Source organism: Oncorhynchus mykiss, chromosome 2 (genome assembly GCF_057628025.1).
Source record: "Oncorhynchus mykiss isolate SJ-2025 chromosome 2, ASM5762802v1, whole genome shotgun sequence".
Taxonomy (NCBI): Eukaryota; Metazoa; Chordata; class Actinopteri; order Salmoniformes; family Salmonidae; genus Oncorhynchus; species Oncorhynchus mykiss.
In genome coordinates, this window is record NC_143023.1 from 74,233,867 (window position 1) to 74,248,866 (window position 15,000).

At 43.4% G+C, this 15,000-nt stretch overlaps 1 protein-coding gene across 50 annotated transcripts in view; it reads right to left on the reverse strand.

Annotated features, from left to right (window-relative positions):
- The window catches only part of LOC110501892 (FERM domain-containing protein 4A), a 188,610-nt gene that overhangs the window by 15,070 nt on the left and 158,540 nt on the right, over positions 1-15,000 (reverse strand). For 31 of the 50 annotated variants that reach the window (XM_090207511.1, XM_090207479.1, XM_090207472.1 and 28 more), the window contains exons 8-14: positions 10,582-10,665; positions 10,389-10,454; positions 10,114-10,171; positions 9,891-9,977; positions 5,717-5,793; positions 5,109-5,247; positions 4,800-4,941 (exon numbers count right to left, since the gene is read on the reverse strand). In XM_090207511.1, coding sequence (XP_090063637.1) covers positions 4,800-4,941; positions 5,109-5,247; positions 5,717-5,793; positions 9,891-9,977; positions 10,114-10,171; positions 10,389-10,454; positions 10,582-10,665 — 653 coding nt within the window. Of the gene's footprint in view, positions 1-4,799; positions 4,942-5,108; positions 5,251-5,716; positions 6,452-9,890; positions 9,978-10,113; positions 10,172-10,388; positions 10,455-10,581; positions 10,666-15,000 lie in introns of those variants that run through there. The other 19 variants (XM_036955502.2, XM_036955504.2, XM_090207362.1 and 16 more) reach the window with 2 other exon arrangements.

The following is a 15,000-nucleotide window of genomic DNA, read 5'->3' on the forward strand; positions in this document are numbered from 1 at the left end:
TCGTTGTATGAACTATGTTAGAGCAGGGCTGGCCTCCAGGAGGAAAGTTAGCCTGGTCTAGGGTCAGGAGCTAAGATGTGAGCCAGTACTGCCACACTGACTGCACTGTAGAGAAATAAATACAGAATGTCTACACTGCTGAAAATTGTAGAGAGAATGTGAAGGAGACGCATAAAGATGACATCACTACTCAGTGATATCATTCTGTTGCCAAGCAGAGATGGTAAGCACAGCGGCGTGTCATCAGATGGAAGACTACAGATGCTACTGTACCTGTAGACTTCTAGTCATTGCGCTAATGCTAGTAAGGATTGTCTTGAGAATCTACTTCCAACTTCCTTCATACTGCATGTAGAGACATTAACATGGTATCCACAAGTTTATCTGACTCTGGGGAAGCAGAAAGACGTCAGAAGTGCCAGTATCCCTTTAACACACACGCACCTGCCTGAGGAGAGAGAGTAGTGATGTATTGAGTTGGGTCAACATCTCCCAAGACTATCTAAGCCTGGAGGAATCAATCCCTCTCACTAACAATCTCTACATCCCACTGCTAGAATAACCTCTGTGTGTGTGTGTGTGTGTGTGTGTGTGTGTGTGTGTGTGTTCTGAGGTAACAAGGATTGACTAGTGTACAATCTGAGACGTCTTTCTGCTTGCCTGGCGGTTTCCTAATACTTTACCATTGGATCAGTTTCAATGCATACAATCCAAGACACACACACACACACACACACACACACACACACACACACACACACACGCATGCGTGCACACAAACACATGTACGCTCGCTTGGAGACGAGGGTGAGAGCGAGAACAGACTGTGTGAGTAGGAATATGTAAGTGACTGAGTGTGTTTATGAGATTGTGTGTGTGTGTTTTTTAATACATTTTTTATTTATTTCACCTTTATTTAACCAGGTAAGCTAGTTGAGAACAAGTTCTCATTTACAACTGCGACCTGGCCAAGATAAAGCGTAGCAATTCGACACATACAACAACACAGAGTTACACATGGAATAAACAAAATATACAGTCAATAATACAGTAGAACAAAAGAAAACAAAAAGTCTATATACAGTGAGTGCAAATGAGGTAAGTTAAGGAAATAAATAGGCCATGGTGGCGAAGTAACTACAATATAGCAATTAAACACTGAAATGGTAGATCAGCAGAAGATGCAGGTAGAGATAAAAAAATACCAGTATTTTTTATACCTTTATTTAACTAGGCAAGTCAGTTAAGAACAAATTCTTATTTTCAATGACGGCCTAGGAACAGTGGGTTAACTGCCTGTTCAGGGGCAGAACGACAGATTTGTACCTTGTCAGCTCAGGGATTTGAACTTGCAACCTTTCGGTTACTAGCCCAACACTCTAACCACTAGGCTACCCTGCCACCCAGTATGGGGATGAGGTAGGTAGATGGGCTGTTTACAGATGGGCTATGTACAGGTGCAGTGATCTGTAAGCTGCTCTGACAGCTGGTGCTTAAAGCTAGTGAGGGAGATGTGAGTCTCCTGCTTCAGGGATTTTTGCAATTCATTCCATTCATGGGCAGCAGAGAACTGGAAGGAAAGACGACCAAACGAGGAATTGGCTTTGGGGGTGACCAGTGAGATATACTTGCTGGAGCGCGTGCTACGAGTGGGTGCTGCTATGGTGACCAGTGAGCTGAGATAAGGCGGGGCTTTACCTAGCAGAGACTTGTAGATAACCTGTAGGCAGTGGGTTTGGCGATGAGTATGAAGCGAGGGCCAGCCAACGAGAGCGTACAGGTCGCAATGGTGGGTAGTGTATGGGGCTTTGGTGACAAAACGGATGGCACTGTGATAGACTGTATCCAGTTTGTTGAGTAGAGTGCTGGAGGCTATTTTATAGATGACATCACCGAAGTCGAGGATCGGTAGGATGGTCAGTTTTACGAGGGTATGTTTGGCAGCATGAGTGAAGGATGCTTTGTTGCGATATAGGAAGCTGATTCTAGATTTAATTTTGGATTGGAGATGCTTAATGTGAGTCTGGAAGGAGAGTTTACAGTCTAACCAGACACCCAGGTATTTGTAGTTGTCCACGTATTCTAAGTCAGAGCCGTCCAGAGTAGTGATGCTGGACGGGCGAGCAGGTGCGGGCAGTGATCGATTGAATAGCATGCATTATGTTCTACTTGCGTTTAAGAGCATTTGGAGGCCATGGAAGGAGAGTTGTATGGTGTTGAAGCTCGTCTGGAGGGTTGTTAACACAGTGTCCAAAGAAGGGCCAGAAGTATACAGAATGGTGTCGTCTGCGTAGAGGTGGATCAGAGAATCACCAGCAGCAAGAGCAACATCATTGATGTATACAGAAAAGAGAGTCGGCCCGAGAATTGAACCCTGTGGCACACCCAAAGAGGCTGTCAGAGGTCCGGACAACAGGACCTCCGATTTGACACACTGAACTCTATCAGAGAAGTAGTTGGTAAACCAGGCGAGGAAATCATTTGAGAAACCAAGGCTGTCGAGTCTGCCAATAAGAATGTGGTAATTGATAGAGTCGAAAGCCTTGGCCAGGTCGAAAAGTCTCTTATCGATGGCGGTTATGATGTCGTTTAGAACCTTGAGCGTGGCTGAGGTGCACCTATGACCACCTCTGAAACCAGATTGCATAGCGGAGAAGGTATGGTGGGAATCGAAATGGTCAGTAATCTGTTTGTTAACTTGGCTTTCGAAGACCTTAGAAAGACAGGGTAGGATAGATATAGGTCTGTAGCAGTTTGGGTCTAGAGTGTCACCCCCTTTGAAGAGGGGGATGACCGCGGCAGCTTTCCAATCATTGGGGATCTCAGACGATACGAAAGAGAGGTTGAACAGGCTAGTAATAGGGGTTGCAACAATTTCGGCAGATCATTTTAGAAAGAGAGGGTCCAGATTGTCTAGCCCGGCTGATTTGTAGGGGTCCAGATTTTGCAGCTCTTTCAGAACATCAGCTATCTGGGTTTGGGTAAAGGAGAAATGGTGGGGGCTTTGGCGGGTTGCTGTGGAGGGTGCCAGGCAGTTGACCGGGGTAAGGGTAGCCATGTGGAAAGCATGGCCAGCTTTTCTAACTGCCTGTGTATATTTGTTCCTAACTTCCCTGAAAAGTTGCATATCCCGGGGGCTATTCGATGCTAATGCAGAACGCCACAGGATGTTTTTGTGCTGGTCAAGGGCAGACAGGTCCGGAGTGAACCAAGGACTATATCTATTCCTAGTTCTACATTTTTTGAGAGGGGCATGCTCATTTAAAAACTTAAAAAAAATAGCCAGGCATCATCTACTGACGGATGAGGTCATTGTCATTCCAGGATACCCCGGCCAGGTCAATTAGAAAGGCCTGCTCGCAGAAGTGTTTCAGGGAGCGTTTGAGGGGTGGTCGTTTGACCGCAGACCCATTACGGATGCAGGCGATGAGGCAGTGATTGCTGAGATCTTGATTGAAAACAGCAGAGGTGTATTTGGAGGGTGAGTTAGTTAGGATGACATCTATGAGGGTGCCCATGTTTACTGATTTGGGGTTGTACCTGGTAGGTTCATTGATAATTTGTGTGATATTGAGGGCATCAAGCTTAGATTGTAGGATGGCTGGTGGTGTTAAACATGTCCCAGTTTAGGTCACCTAGTGTGTGTGTGTGTGTGTGTGTAAGAGCAGGGATAAAAACACTGAATGGAGAGGGTGAGAGGACAAGACAGAGAGAAGAGTTATATAGAGATACTGTAGCTGAGAAACAGCAAGACACAAAGTGAGGAAGAGAGAGAGAGGCAGATCCAGAGAAATTTGGGACAGGAGAAATAGCACACATCCACACACATGCACGTGCAAACACACACACATACACACACACATGTACTCAAAATGTAATATGATATTCTCAAAGTATGATATTAGGAATTTAGTTAGGAATATCGTTGGATCAAAGAAAGGCTTGCTGTGTGGCTTAATTTCCTGTTACAAAAGGAATATGTTACATTGTGACAACCAACCCCATACTATGTGACTTCCAACGCGGCGATGGGGCTGGTTGTCACAAGTAGAAAGAGTGTGTTTGATGGCTAATAACTCCATGTTCGATATGAGGATAAAAAGCACCCCCATTTCAACACAAGACCTCGGTCTTTCTCCTGATATTGAAAAGAGTCCTGTAAGATATACTGGTGCTGAGAAATACACACAAGAGTAAAAAGTGTGACAACCAACCCTGGTCTCCCTTAATTGATTTCATAAGGTGTCAGCTGTATGTGGAAATAGCTGACCTTTGCACATACAGTACATGCACACACACAGTTGGCAGTATGTGTGTACCGCTCTTTTCTCTCTCACTCTAAACTACTAGCACTTTCACTAAACATTAGTTGACCTTGCCTGTGCCTTTCACACTTCCACAATGTTGGTGGAAACGGCCTTTGGGAAAACATCAAGGGTTTCTGTCCTGAGGTTTAAAGGTAGATTCACAGCCCCGTCCTCTCTAACTCGGTTCCCACAGACCCCTGCCCTGGCCTAGATAGGGGATGGGGGGTGGTTACCACTGTCTCCTCTCACAGATATCTTTCTAACCACATGACCTCCCTCTACACAGAGAGTCATTGCCCAAGAGACCAGGACAAAGCTAACCCCCCTCCACTACATCCCTCCACTACATCCCTCTCTTCTCCTCTCTTCCGTCTATCCCCCTCTCCTCTACCACATACATATAGAGGCCAGGGCCTCAACATTATGGGGTGGAGTGTAGGGTAAGGGTACTGCAGGCCACAGACAAAAACAGCCACACACAGAGAGACTTACCTGAGGAGAGCAGACTGCCAGAGCTGCCGCTGATGATCTTGCCCTTGCTGCCCATGTTGGCCAGTTTAGATGTCTTCAGAGTGCCAGTCTCTGTCAGGTCGATGGCTATCTCACTGAGACTACGAGCTGCATGGATCTTAGACTGGACACGCACACACAGGTGGAGATATTATATCTTTACAAAATCCTGTATTTCTGCTTGCTTCTACTGATATCGTGATGCTGTACCACACTACACACACTCTAGTCTCCACACTCATCCTAGAATCCCATACTCATTCTACAACCTCCCCAGTGATTCTGTGTTACCTTGCTCTGCTTGCGGTCCAGGTAGAACTGGTGTTGGCTGATGGCCATGGCCCAGATAGACTTAATGAGAGCAGGGCAGGCGTACCAGGTGTGGACAGCTATACCACTGTGGCCAAACGTCCTTCTGGTCACTGACGCCCTACAGTAGAGACGGACACAAGGCCTCCTTATACACACTGAATACACACAGTAAATTAAAGAACATGCACACGCACACGTACCCACGCACCCCAACGGCCTATAGCAGGGCCAGACGCAAGGGATAACACACTTATTCTAGAAAAGAGAGAGGCTATGTCTACTAGTGATGTTCAGCAGTACCACACACGTTGACTCCCATGACATGATTTACTCTACAGTGTTTATACAGAAAGTTAGCTGTATCTCATGCTAACTACTGCCTCCAATAAAACAGCTCTCTCTTCTCTCTGCCCGTCTCTCTCCTTTTTTCTCATCTCTCTCTCTCTGCCCGTCTCTCTCCTTTTCTCTCCTCGTCTCTCTCTCGTTCGTCTCTCTCTCTCTCTCTTTCTCATTCGTCTCTCGTTCATCTCTCTCTCTCTCACACACAAACACACACACACACACTCAGAGATGTGATATAGATTTACCTCCTGGGGTCATGAACTTCCACTGAGAACTTCTTCTCTCTGAAGTAGAGGTTCTCCAGCTGACGCCATTGGAACACCTGAGGACGCACACACACACACACACGCACACACGCACGCACACACACACACACACTTTTGAACTGAAAGAGGCTCACAGACTTCAAACTGAGAATCAAACAGACACAGAAGCTTGAGAAGGCAGAAACACACTCCCGGCTGGATATGACTTTCCTGTACATCCACTGAGAGTTAGGATTGGTTTTGCAACACCCCAAAAACAGAAAGAATAGGAGAGGAGTGAGGAGGAGGAGTGAAGAGAGGAGAGAGGGAGGAGAGGAAAGAGGGAGGACATGAGGTAAGGGTCTCTGATCAGATCCAGACCCAGCGGGCTCGTCCAGAACTCTTCCCCCAGCTGAATGACCTCACCCCCTTGAGAGAGGGAGGGGGGAGGTTTTTTCTTCCCTTCTTTCCCATCCTCTTTACGAACCATCAGCTCCTCTTTAAATAAAATCAAGCCCTGCTGGGTGAGAAAGTCTCCTCCATGTGTGTATGTGTGTGTGTGTGTGTGTGTGTGTGTGTTAAATCCTCCCCAGGTGCAGGGGAACAGAAAGTTCTGAGTCGGAGGGTGTTTACCAGCTGTAGGCAAGTGAGCGAGTGTGTGTGTGTGGGGGAGAGTGTGAGAGTGTGTGTGAAGTAAAGTTTCCTCCTCTCCTGTAGCCAGGCTAAGACCCTCCCCTCCCTCCACCCTGACCACTCCTCTCTCCCTCGAGGAGTATGCTTCCTGCTCTGGGCTCTGTGGCTGGGAGAAAGGGAGGGAGGGTGAGTGGGGAGAGGATTACTGTGGCCCCACCAAACGTAGCACGTTTGCTTTGTTTAGTCAGCCAGCCAGCCCAACTCTTCAGACACACAAACATATAAACTGCCTGACGAGGTCTGTCTCTCGTTACACAGAGAGCAGAGACACAGCAGTTACTGTTACACTGGAGACACTACAGCACTAGCAGCTGGGAAACACACACACATAGAGACACACAAGCAGCACACACCAACAATGGTGGTGGTAGAGATGCAAAGGCAGTGAGATGGTTTAAGAAACACTTAACACACAAACTCTGTACAGAACAGCAGGAGAAAACAAAGTTAACTGGCAGGGTGAGGGAGGACAGGGAGAGAGGAGGACAGAGGGAGGAAGAAGAAGACGAGGGGGCACAGCCCGGGAATCATAACAGCCTGGGAAAAGAATGGAGAGAGAGGGATAAGAGGAACAGAGGAGAGGAGGGGGATCTGATGGAGAAAAAACAAATGTATAAACACAGCGTTGGGACTAAGAGTGTGTGTGAGCGTGTGTGTGCGTATACGTGTGAGATAATCTGTGCAGTTATGCTCGGTGAACTGTACACTCAATGGAGTTGGAACACTTAATGGAGCATGGTGCTAAGAATAGGAGAGAGAGGGTGTATGTGTGTGATTACAGATAGGGAGAGTGTGTGCAACAGCTTTCCAGCAAGAGAGTGCTTGACACACACATGCTCCCTCGTAACTAGGTTGGAGGGTGGCCCCATCTTATCAACTCAACACTGGCAACACTGGCACTAGTGTCACATCAGACAACACTGGCACTAGTGTCACATCAGACAATACTGGCACTAGTGTCACATACATCCCAGTAGCTGTTATGGTATTCAACTAGTGTGATCAGGTTTGTTAGTGCAGGGAACAGACTGAAGCCTACACACCCTGTGTGCTGCCACAACCATCGCTTTAATCTCCCCTCATATCAGGCTTTAGTAATCAGTCCATGGACCATAGAACTGCAGACCACAGTCACACCTTCCAGGAAGGCTACTTCAACATGTACAGCACATCACAATGAGGAATTAAACCAGTTTCAATGAGAAAGGAGTTATGGGTTATTATTATGATAACTAACTAATGAAAGGAGTTATATAAGTGGTGTGTATTTATTAACAGCTTTAGAGAAACTTTGAATAATCTGAACAACAATATCAGATACAGACATGGTGACATTTTCCACACAGCACTGAGCATGGCAAAGGGTGTCCACTGTTAGGCCAGTGTGTGTGTGTGTGTGTGTATGTGCGCGCGTGTGTGTGTGTGTGTGTGTGTGCGTGCGCGTGTGTGTGTGTGTGTGCGCGTGTACAAAGAAAAGGTCAGAACTCGGAAAGCTTGAAGTCTATAATGACTCAGTAATACTGGAGAGAAGCATTACATCCCCTTCCCTCTCCCTGATTCCCTTCCCTGTACCGCTCCCTCAGAAAGGTGGAAGGCAGTTAGGGTGGGGGCTTTACATGTTTCCAGGTTGTTCTTTTGTCACTATGGAGACCTGCCCATGGCTTCCTGTTGTTGTTTTTCAGCACTGTTTCATACCTTCATATACTTCTCTGACCCGGTAACACACTAGCTAGCAGAGACATAGGCTTAATCTCTATCAAGAAAATCTAAATCAGCATCTGCCTCAGTCACTCACAAACCATAAAGTGTCTCACAACTCACTAACAAGGCATTTTTACTGGTTGTGGTTTAGCTGTAACTCTCTCTCTCTCTCTGTGTGTGTGTGTGTGTGTGTGTGTGTGTGTGTGTGTGTGTGTGTGTGTGTGTGTGTGTGTGTGTGTGTGTGTGTGTGTGCGTGCGTGCGTGTGTAAGGGGAAGTGGGGTTAGGGGTAAAGTATTTAAACTACCCCAAATAAACAGTCAGAAAGCCTTACAGTGGTGGTCTAGTCACGACAGGATGTACACTGGTAAAACTCTACTGATAAAAATGCAACTGCCATACTCACAGACAACATATTCCTAAGGTAAAACTCAAAACAAAAACAGTCTAAACTAAACATTGAAAACCTTGTTTGACATAATGATAGTATAACCTAATGCCCAAGCTTAATACACAGCCTTTGACTGGGTCTCAACCTTCATTGAAACCAACGCTGGAGTTATGAAAGACAGTTAGGGGGTCAAAGACAGTTATGAAAGACAGTTAGGGGGTCAAAGACAGTTATGAAAGACAGTTAGGGGGTCAAAGACAGTTATGAAAGACAGTTATTAAAGACGGTTATGAAAGACAGTTATGAAAGACAGTTATTAAAGACAGTTATTAAAGACAGTTATTAAAGACAGTTTTTAAAGACAGTTATGAAAGACAGTTATTAAAGACGGTTATAAAAGACAGTTATTAAAGACCGTTTTAAAGACAGTTATTAAAGACAGTTATTAAAGACAGTTTTTAAAGACAGTTATGAAAGACAGTTATTAAAGACGGTTATAAAAGACAGTTATTAAAGACCGTTTTTAAAGACAGTTATTAAAGACAGTTTTTAAAGACAGTTATGAAAGACAGTTATTAAAGACAGTTATTAAAGACATTAATAGTCATCTTTAAAGTGCCCTCCCTCTCTCTGTGTTTTCAGGGTGCTGCATGTGTAGATAACATTAGTATGCTGATGAGAAACCAGAACACGAAAACCTGAACCTCCCTTCATTCCTCCTCCCCTCCAAACCCTTGGAACACATTCACTCTATTGTAGTACAGACCACTTTCAACCTGGCATGACCCACTGCCTTTCAATGTGTGTGTGTGTGTGTGTGTGTGTGTGTGTGTGTGTGTGTGTGTGTGTGTGTGTGTGTGTGTGTGTGCGTGTGTGTGTTTAAGTCTAAAGATTAGGGTGATATGGGGAGAAAACATCCTTCCAATAATGAAGAGAGCCATTGTTCCTAAAGAGCACCTTTCTACCTGATACTAACATTGGAAGCTATCTCAAACCACCAAATAATTATGTGACCTAGAATAGGAGACTAGGCCAGCATTCCCATTCTGTCTCTGTGGTGATGTAACCTAGGAAACCTCAGGCTCTGGGACTATTATGGGATAGAGCAGGAATGTGGGGAGAACAGTGGGGAGACATTTAGACTGGAATGTGCAAACACACACACACACACACACACACACACTAGAACAGGACTGAGGGGTCAGAGTTCACATGTGGGAGTGTGTGAGTGTCGGTTCATCCAGCCAGGAGGAATGATACTAGTCTTTTCCAGGGTCAAAGGTGAGAGGCTTTAACAGACTACAGGGAAACTGATGGGAGGACAGTGTTACATCTTTCTAAAAGTCAGACATAATGGAGCGAGAGGGAGAGAACGAGGATGAAAGTCTTACCTTCCTGGGCTTGACCTTGTCCTGGTAGTCATACTGGAAGATTCCTTTATAACTCAGGCCCAGCCACCACGGGATGCCCTGTTTATCCTGCCACAGAGATAGGATACACACATCAGAGCGTGTGTGTGTGTGTGTGTGTATTTCATAGTCCCCCAAAGCCCCCCCCCCCCCCCCCCAGCCCCCAACCCCAAGACAGAGAGACTGTAAGTGATTTAGGTTGTACCTTAACAGTGTAGTAATGTACTCCATACGTAGGCAGAGACTCAACGATGCTCATATAACTGAGACAGACAGAGACATCAGTCAGAGAGTTCACAGTGTTCAACTTCACATCATCTACTGAACAGAGAGCGTCATAAAAACACACACACTCACACACATATGGATACACACGCAGTAGACACCCAGCATGTGTGAGAGATGAACACACACAGCTCAAGAGGGAGAGAACATGAGACACATAAGAAACACACACACCCTTCCCCTCTCCAGTCTTACTTGACTATGGCCTGCCCTCTGGACTGTCCGTTCAGCTTCTTGTAGTGTTCTATGACCCGGTCCTCACTGGAACAGAACACATACACAACATTTCATCAATCACTCATATCAACCAGGCAGCCAGGTCGGGCAAACAGGCAGTAGTGTTTGGTGGCCCTGGTCAACTGGGCCAATAAGACAGGCTGGGACTCACCAGTATGCCAGAGATGGGTGTTCCTTCAGGGCCTGAGTCGGCAGAGCTGGAAGCTTCTTCAGGTCTGACCTCGTCACGTCGTTACTGTGACACACACAGAAACACACATTGATTTCAAACTGCCAAGAGGTGTTGGAGACAGATTGGCATTAGCGATATAAACCAATCCAAAGGTGTCTCCAATAGTGTGTTGTTTATCTACTACAATGAGGTATTGACTTCCCAAAGAATAATCTATGGGTTGGGGGACAGAGTTAGTAACTGAGAGAGAGAGAGATCGTTACAATACTGTATATAGACATAATATGACATTTGAAATGTCTTTATTCTTTTGGAACTTTTGCAAGTGTAATGTTCACTGATCATTTTTATTGTTTATTTCACTTTTGTTTATTATCTACTTCATTTGCTTTGGCAATGTTAACTCATGCCAATAAAGCCCTTAAATTGAAATTGAATTCAGAGAGAACGAGAGGTGGAGCAGAGAGAGAGAGGGGAAGAGATAGCGAGACCCCAGACTTCAGACTCTCAGTCTTAAACCCCTCTGTAATCCCCTAAACCTCCCATCCCCCTGAGACTGAGGGAAAGGCCTGGGAAAAGGACAGCCAACACTGGAAATATAATAACCAAGACAATACCTGATCTCCCACATGAAAAAATACTACAGTTTACTATAGAATACTACAGTACTTACTATATGATTCTGTAGTAAACTATAGTATACTGTAGAATGCTATACGACACGTGTAGTACTTACTATAGAATTTAGTAGTATACTATTAGTACTATAGCACATACTACATTATACTAAAGTCCGCAAAAACACTACATTGAATACTATGGTATTTAACCATAATACTATAGTATTTTTTAATGTGGGCGAGAGCAATGGTCCTCAATCCCAACCTTTACCACCTGATCTGGACGCCAAAGCCCCAGCAGCCTTCACCAGGAACGGACGGGCAACCAGTTACATAAACGCTTACAATGTTAGTGTAATATATAGCGTAATATGTTACACATTCGAGAGCTGTGGGATGCCATGTTTATTTATGTTCCCTGTGAGGAGGAGGAAATGGGATCAAAGGTGAATGCTGTTTGACTCTCTTATTTACACTGGCCTGGCCACTGGCCTAGTGGTTAGAGCATTGGGCCAGTAACTGAAAGGTTGCTGGATCAAATCCCTGAGCTGACAAGGCAACAATCTGTAGTTCTGTCCCTGAGCAAGGCAATTAACCCACTAAATGAGGAAGATGCGTTCAGTTGTACAACTGACTAGATATCCCTCCACGCTCACACACTGACAAAGAATCCTTATCCTGTACTGCTCTAAGTTATACGACCATATCTGTGTTCGAATACCCATACTAACAAACTGTGTTCTACATACTTAATGAGTATATACTATTAGTTCATTTTAGTTTACTGTAAACGAACGGTATCCTTTCAGTTGAGCATGCTAACGCTTCCCCTGTCTACCAGAAGTTGATGCTGTTGCTATGCAACCTCTTGCTAGCTTGTTAGCATAACAAATTACTAGCTAGACATTTTATGATTTTGGGTGTGTTTGCAAATTCAACCTGGAGTGCGCTCTGGGTGTTGGTAAATTCAGAGCGTTGGCAGATTGTCCATTGGTAAATTCAGAGCGCACACTGCCAGTACGCTCTGGCCGAGGAGTAGGGTTGATCCGAGTGTTCTGACCTCCCAATGGCAGTCAAGCACCCAAGCTAACGGGCTAACGTTGCTAGCTACTTCTACTTCCAGACACAAATGAGAAAACACCTCACTCTGACCATTTTACTCACCCTTGCAAGAGCTGGTAAGGTTGTTTTCATGTTATCCACAGTGTTGGTGACTAACTGTGCTGCTGGCAACAATTGAATTATGCATTTTGCCAACATTTACTGACACAGGCCATATTCAACTGGGTTGAGCGTTCGTAAATCATCAGCTATTCTGCGCTCTGGCACACTCAGACGAGAGAGCTCTGGAATCGGTGTAGATAGCCAGAGAGAATTAACAATGACCCTTAAGAATGCACAACGACTATACCACTTAGTTAAGCTAAGAATGACATATAGTTAATATACTGGCAAGTTCGATGTATTAGTAGCCAACTAACATTAGGTAGCTAGTTAAATTACCAGTACATACTGCTGTAATGATATGGTGTGGTTCGTAAAAATAGCGAAGCTAACAAATTGTCAGCCAACATAACATAAATTATTTGAAAAGTTATTACATTGCACAACATTTTCTTAACATTTGTCATAATTAGTTAAAGGAATGAAATTCTGCGATTTTCAATCAGAAAACGTTGTGAAGCCACACCCATTTTCTGAAGAATTGTATTACGGGCCCTAAAAGCACAGAAAAAGTGTCCACTGTTTGTATACTTCGTATTTTGGCAGATTTAGTACGACATCCAGGAACTTTTGGCATACAAACTACATCCATACTATGACCAATAAGCATACTAACTATATCCATACTATGACCAATAAGCATACTAACTATATCCATACTATGACCAATAAGCATACAAACTACATCCATACTATGACCAATAAGCATACAAACTACATCCATACTATGACCAATAAGCATACAAACTACATCCATACCATGACCAATAAGCATACAAACTACATCCATACTATGACCAATAAGCATACAAACTACATCCATACTATGACCAATAAGCATACAAACTACATCCATACTATGACCAATAAGCATACAAACTACATCCATACTATGACCAATAAGCATACAAACTACATCCATACTATGACCAATAAGCATACAAACTACATCCATACTATGACCGTAAGCAAACTACATCCATACTATGACCAATAAGCATACACACTACATCCATACTATGACCAATAAGCATACACACTACATCCATACTATGACCAATAAGCATACAAACTACATCCATACTATGACCAATAAGCATACAAAATATATCCATACTATGACCAATAAGCATACAAACTACATCCATACTATGACCAATAAGCATACCAACTACATCCATACTATGACCAATAAGCATACAAACTACATCCATACTATGACCAATAAGCATACAAACTACATCCATACTATGACCAATAAGCATACAAACTACATCCATACTATGACCAATAAGCATACAAACTACATCCATACTATGACCAATAAGCATACAAACTACATCCATACTATGCCCAATAAGCATACAAACTACATCCATACTATGACCAATAAGCATACAAACTACATCCATACTATGACCAATAAGCATACAAACTACATCCATACTATGACCAATAAGCATACAAACTACATCCATACTATGACCAATAAGCAAACTACATCCATACTATGACCAATAAGCATACAAACTACATCCATACTATGACCAATAAGCATACAAACTACATCCATACTATGACCAATAAGCATACAAACTACATCCATACTATGACCAATAAGCATACAAACTGCATCCATACTATGACCAATAAGCATACAAACTACATCCATACTATGACCAATAAGCATACAAACTACATCCATACTATGACCAATAAGCATACAAACTACATCCATACTATGACCAATAAGCATACAAACTACATCCATACTATGACCAATAAGCATACAAACTACATCCATACTATGACCGTAAGCAAACTACATCCATACTATGACCAATAAGCATACAAACTACATCCATACTATGACCAATAAGCATACAAACTACATCCATACTATGACCAATAAGCATACAAACTACATCCATACTATGACCAATAAGCATACAAACTACATCCATACTATGACCAATAAGCATACAAACTACATCCATACTATGACCAATAAGCATACAAACTACATCCATACTATGACCAATAAGCATACAAACTACATCCATACTATGACCGTAAGCAAACTACATCCATACTATGACCAATAAGCATACAAACTTCATCCATACTATGACCAATAAGCATACAAACTACATACATACTATGACCAATAAGCATACAAACTACATCCATACTATGACCGTAAGCAAACTACATCCATACTATGACCAATAAGCATACAAACTACATCCATACTATGACCAATAAGCATACAAACTACATCCATACTATGACCAATAAGCATACAAACTATATCCATACTATGACCAATAAGCATACAAACTACATCCATACTATGACCAATAAGCATACAAACTACATCCATACTATGACCAATAAGCATACAAACTACATCCATACTATGACCAATAAGCATACAAACTACATCCATACTATGACCAATAAGCATACAAACTTCATCCATACTATGACCAATAAGCATACAAACTACATCCATACTATGACCAATAAGCATACAAACTACATCCATACTATG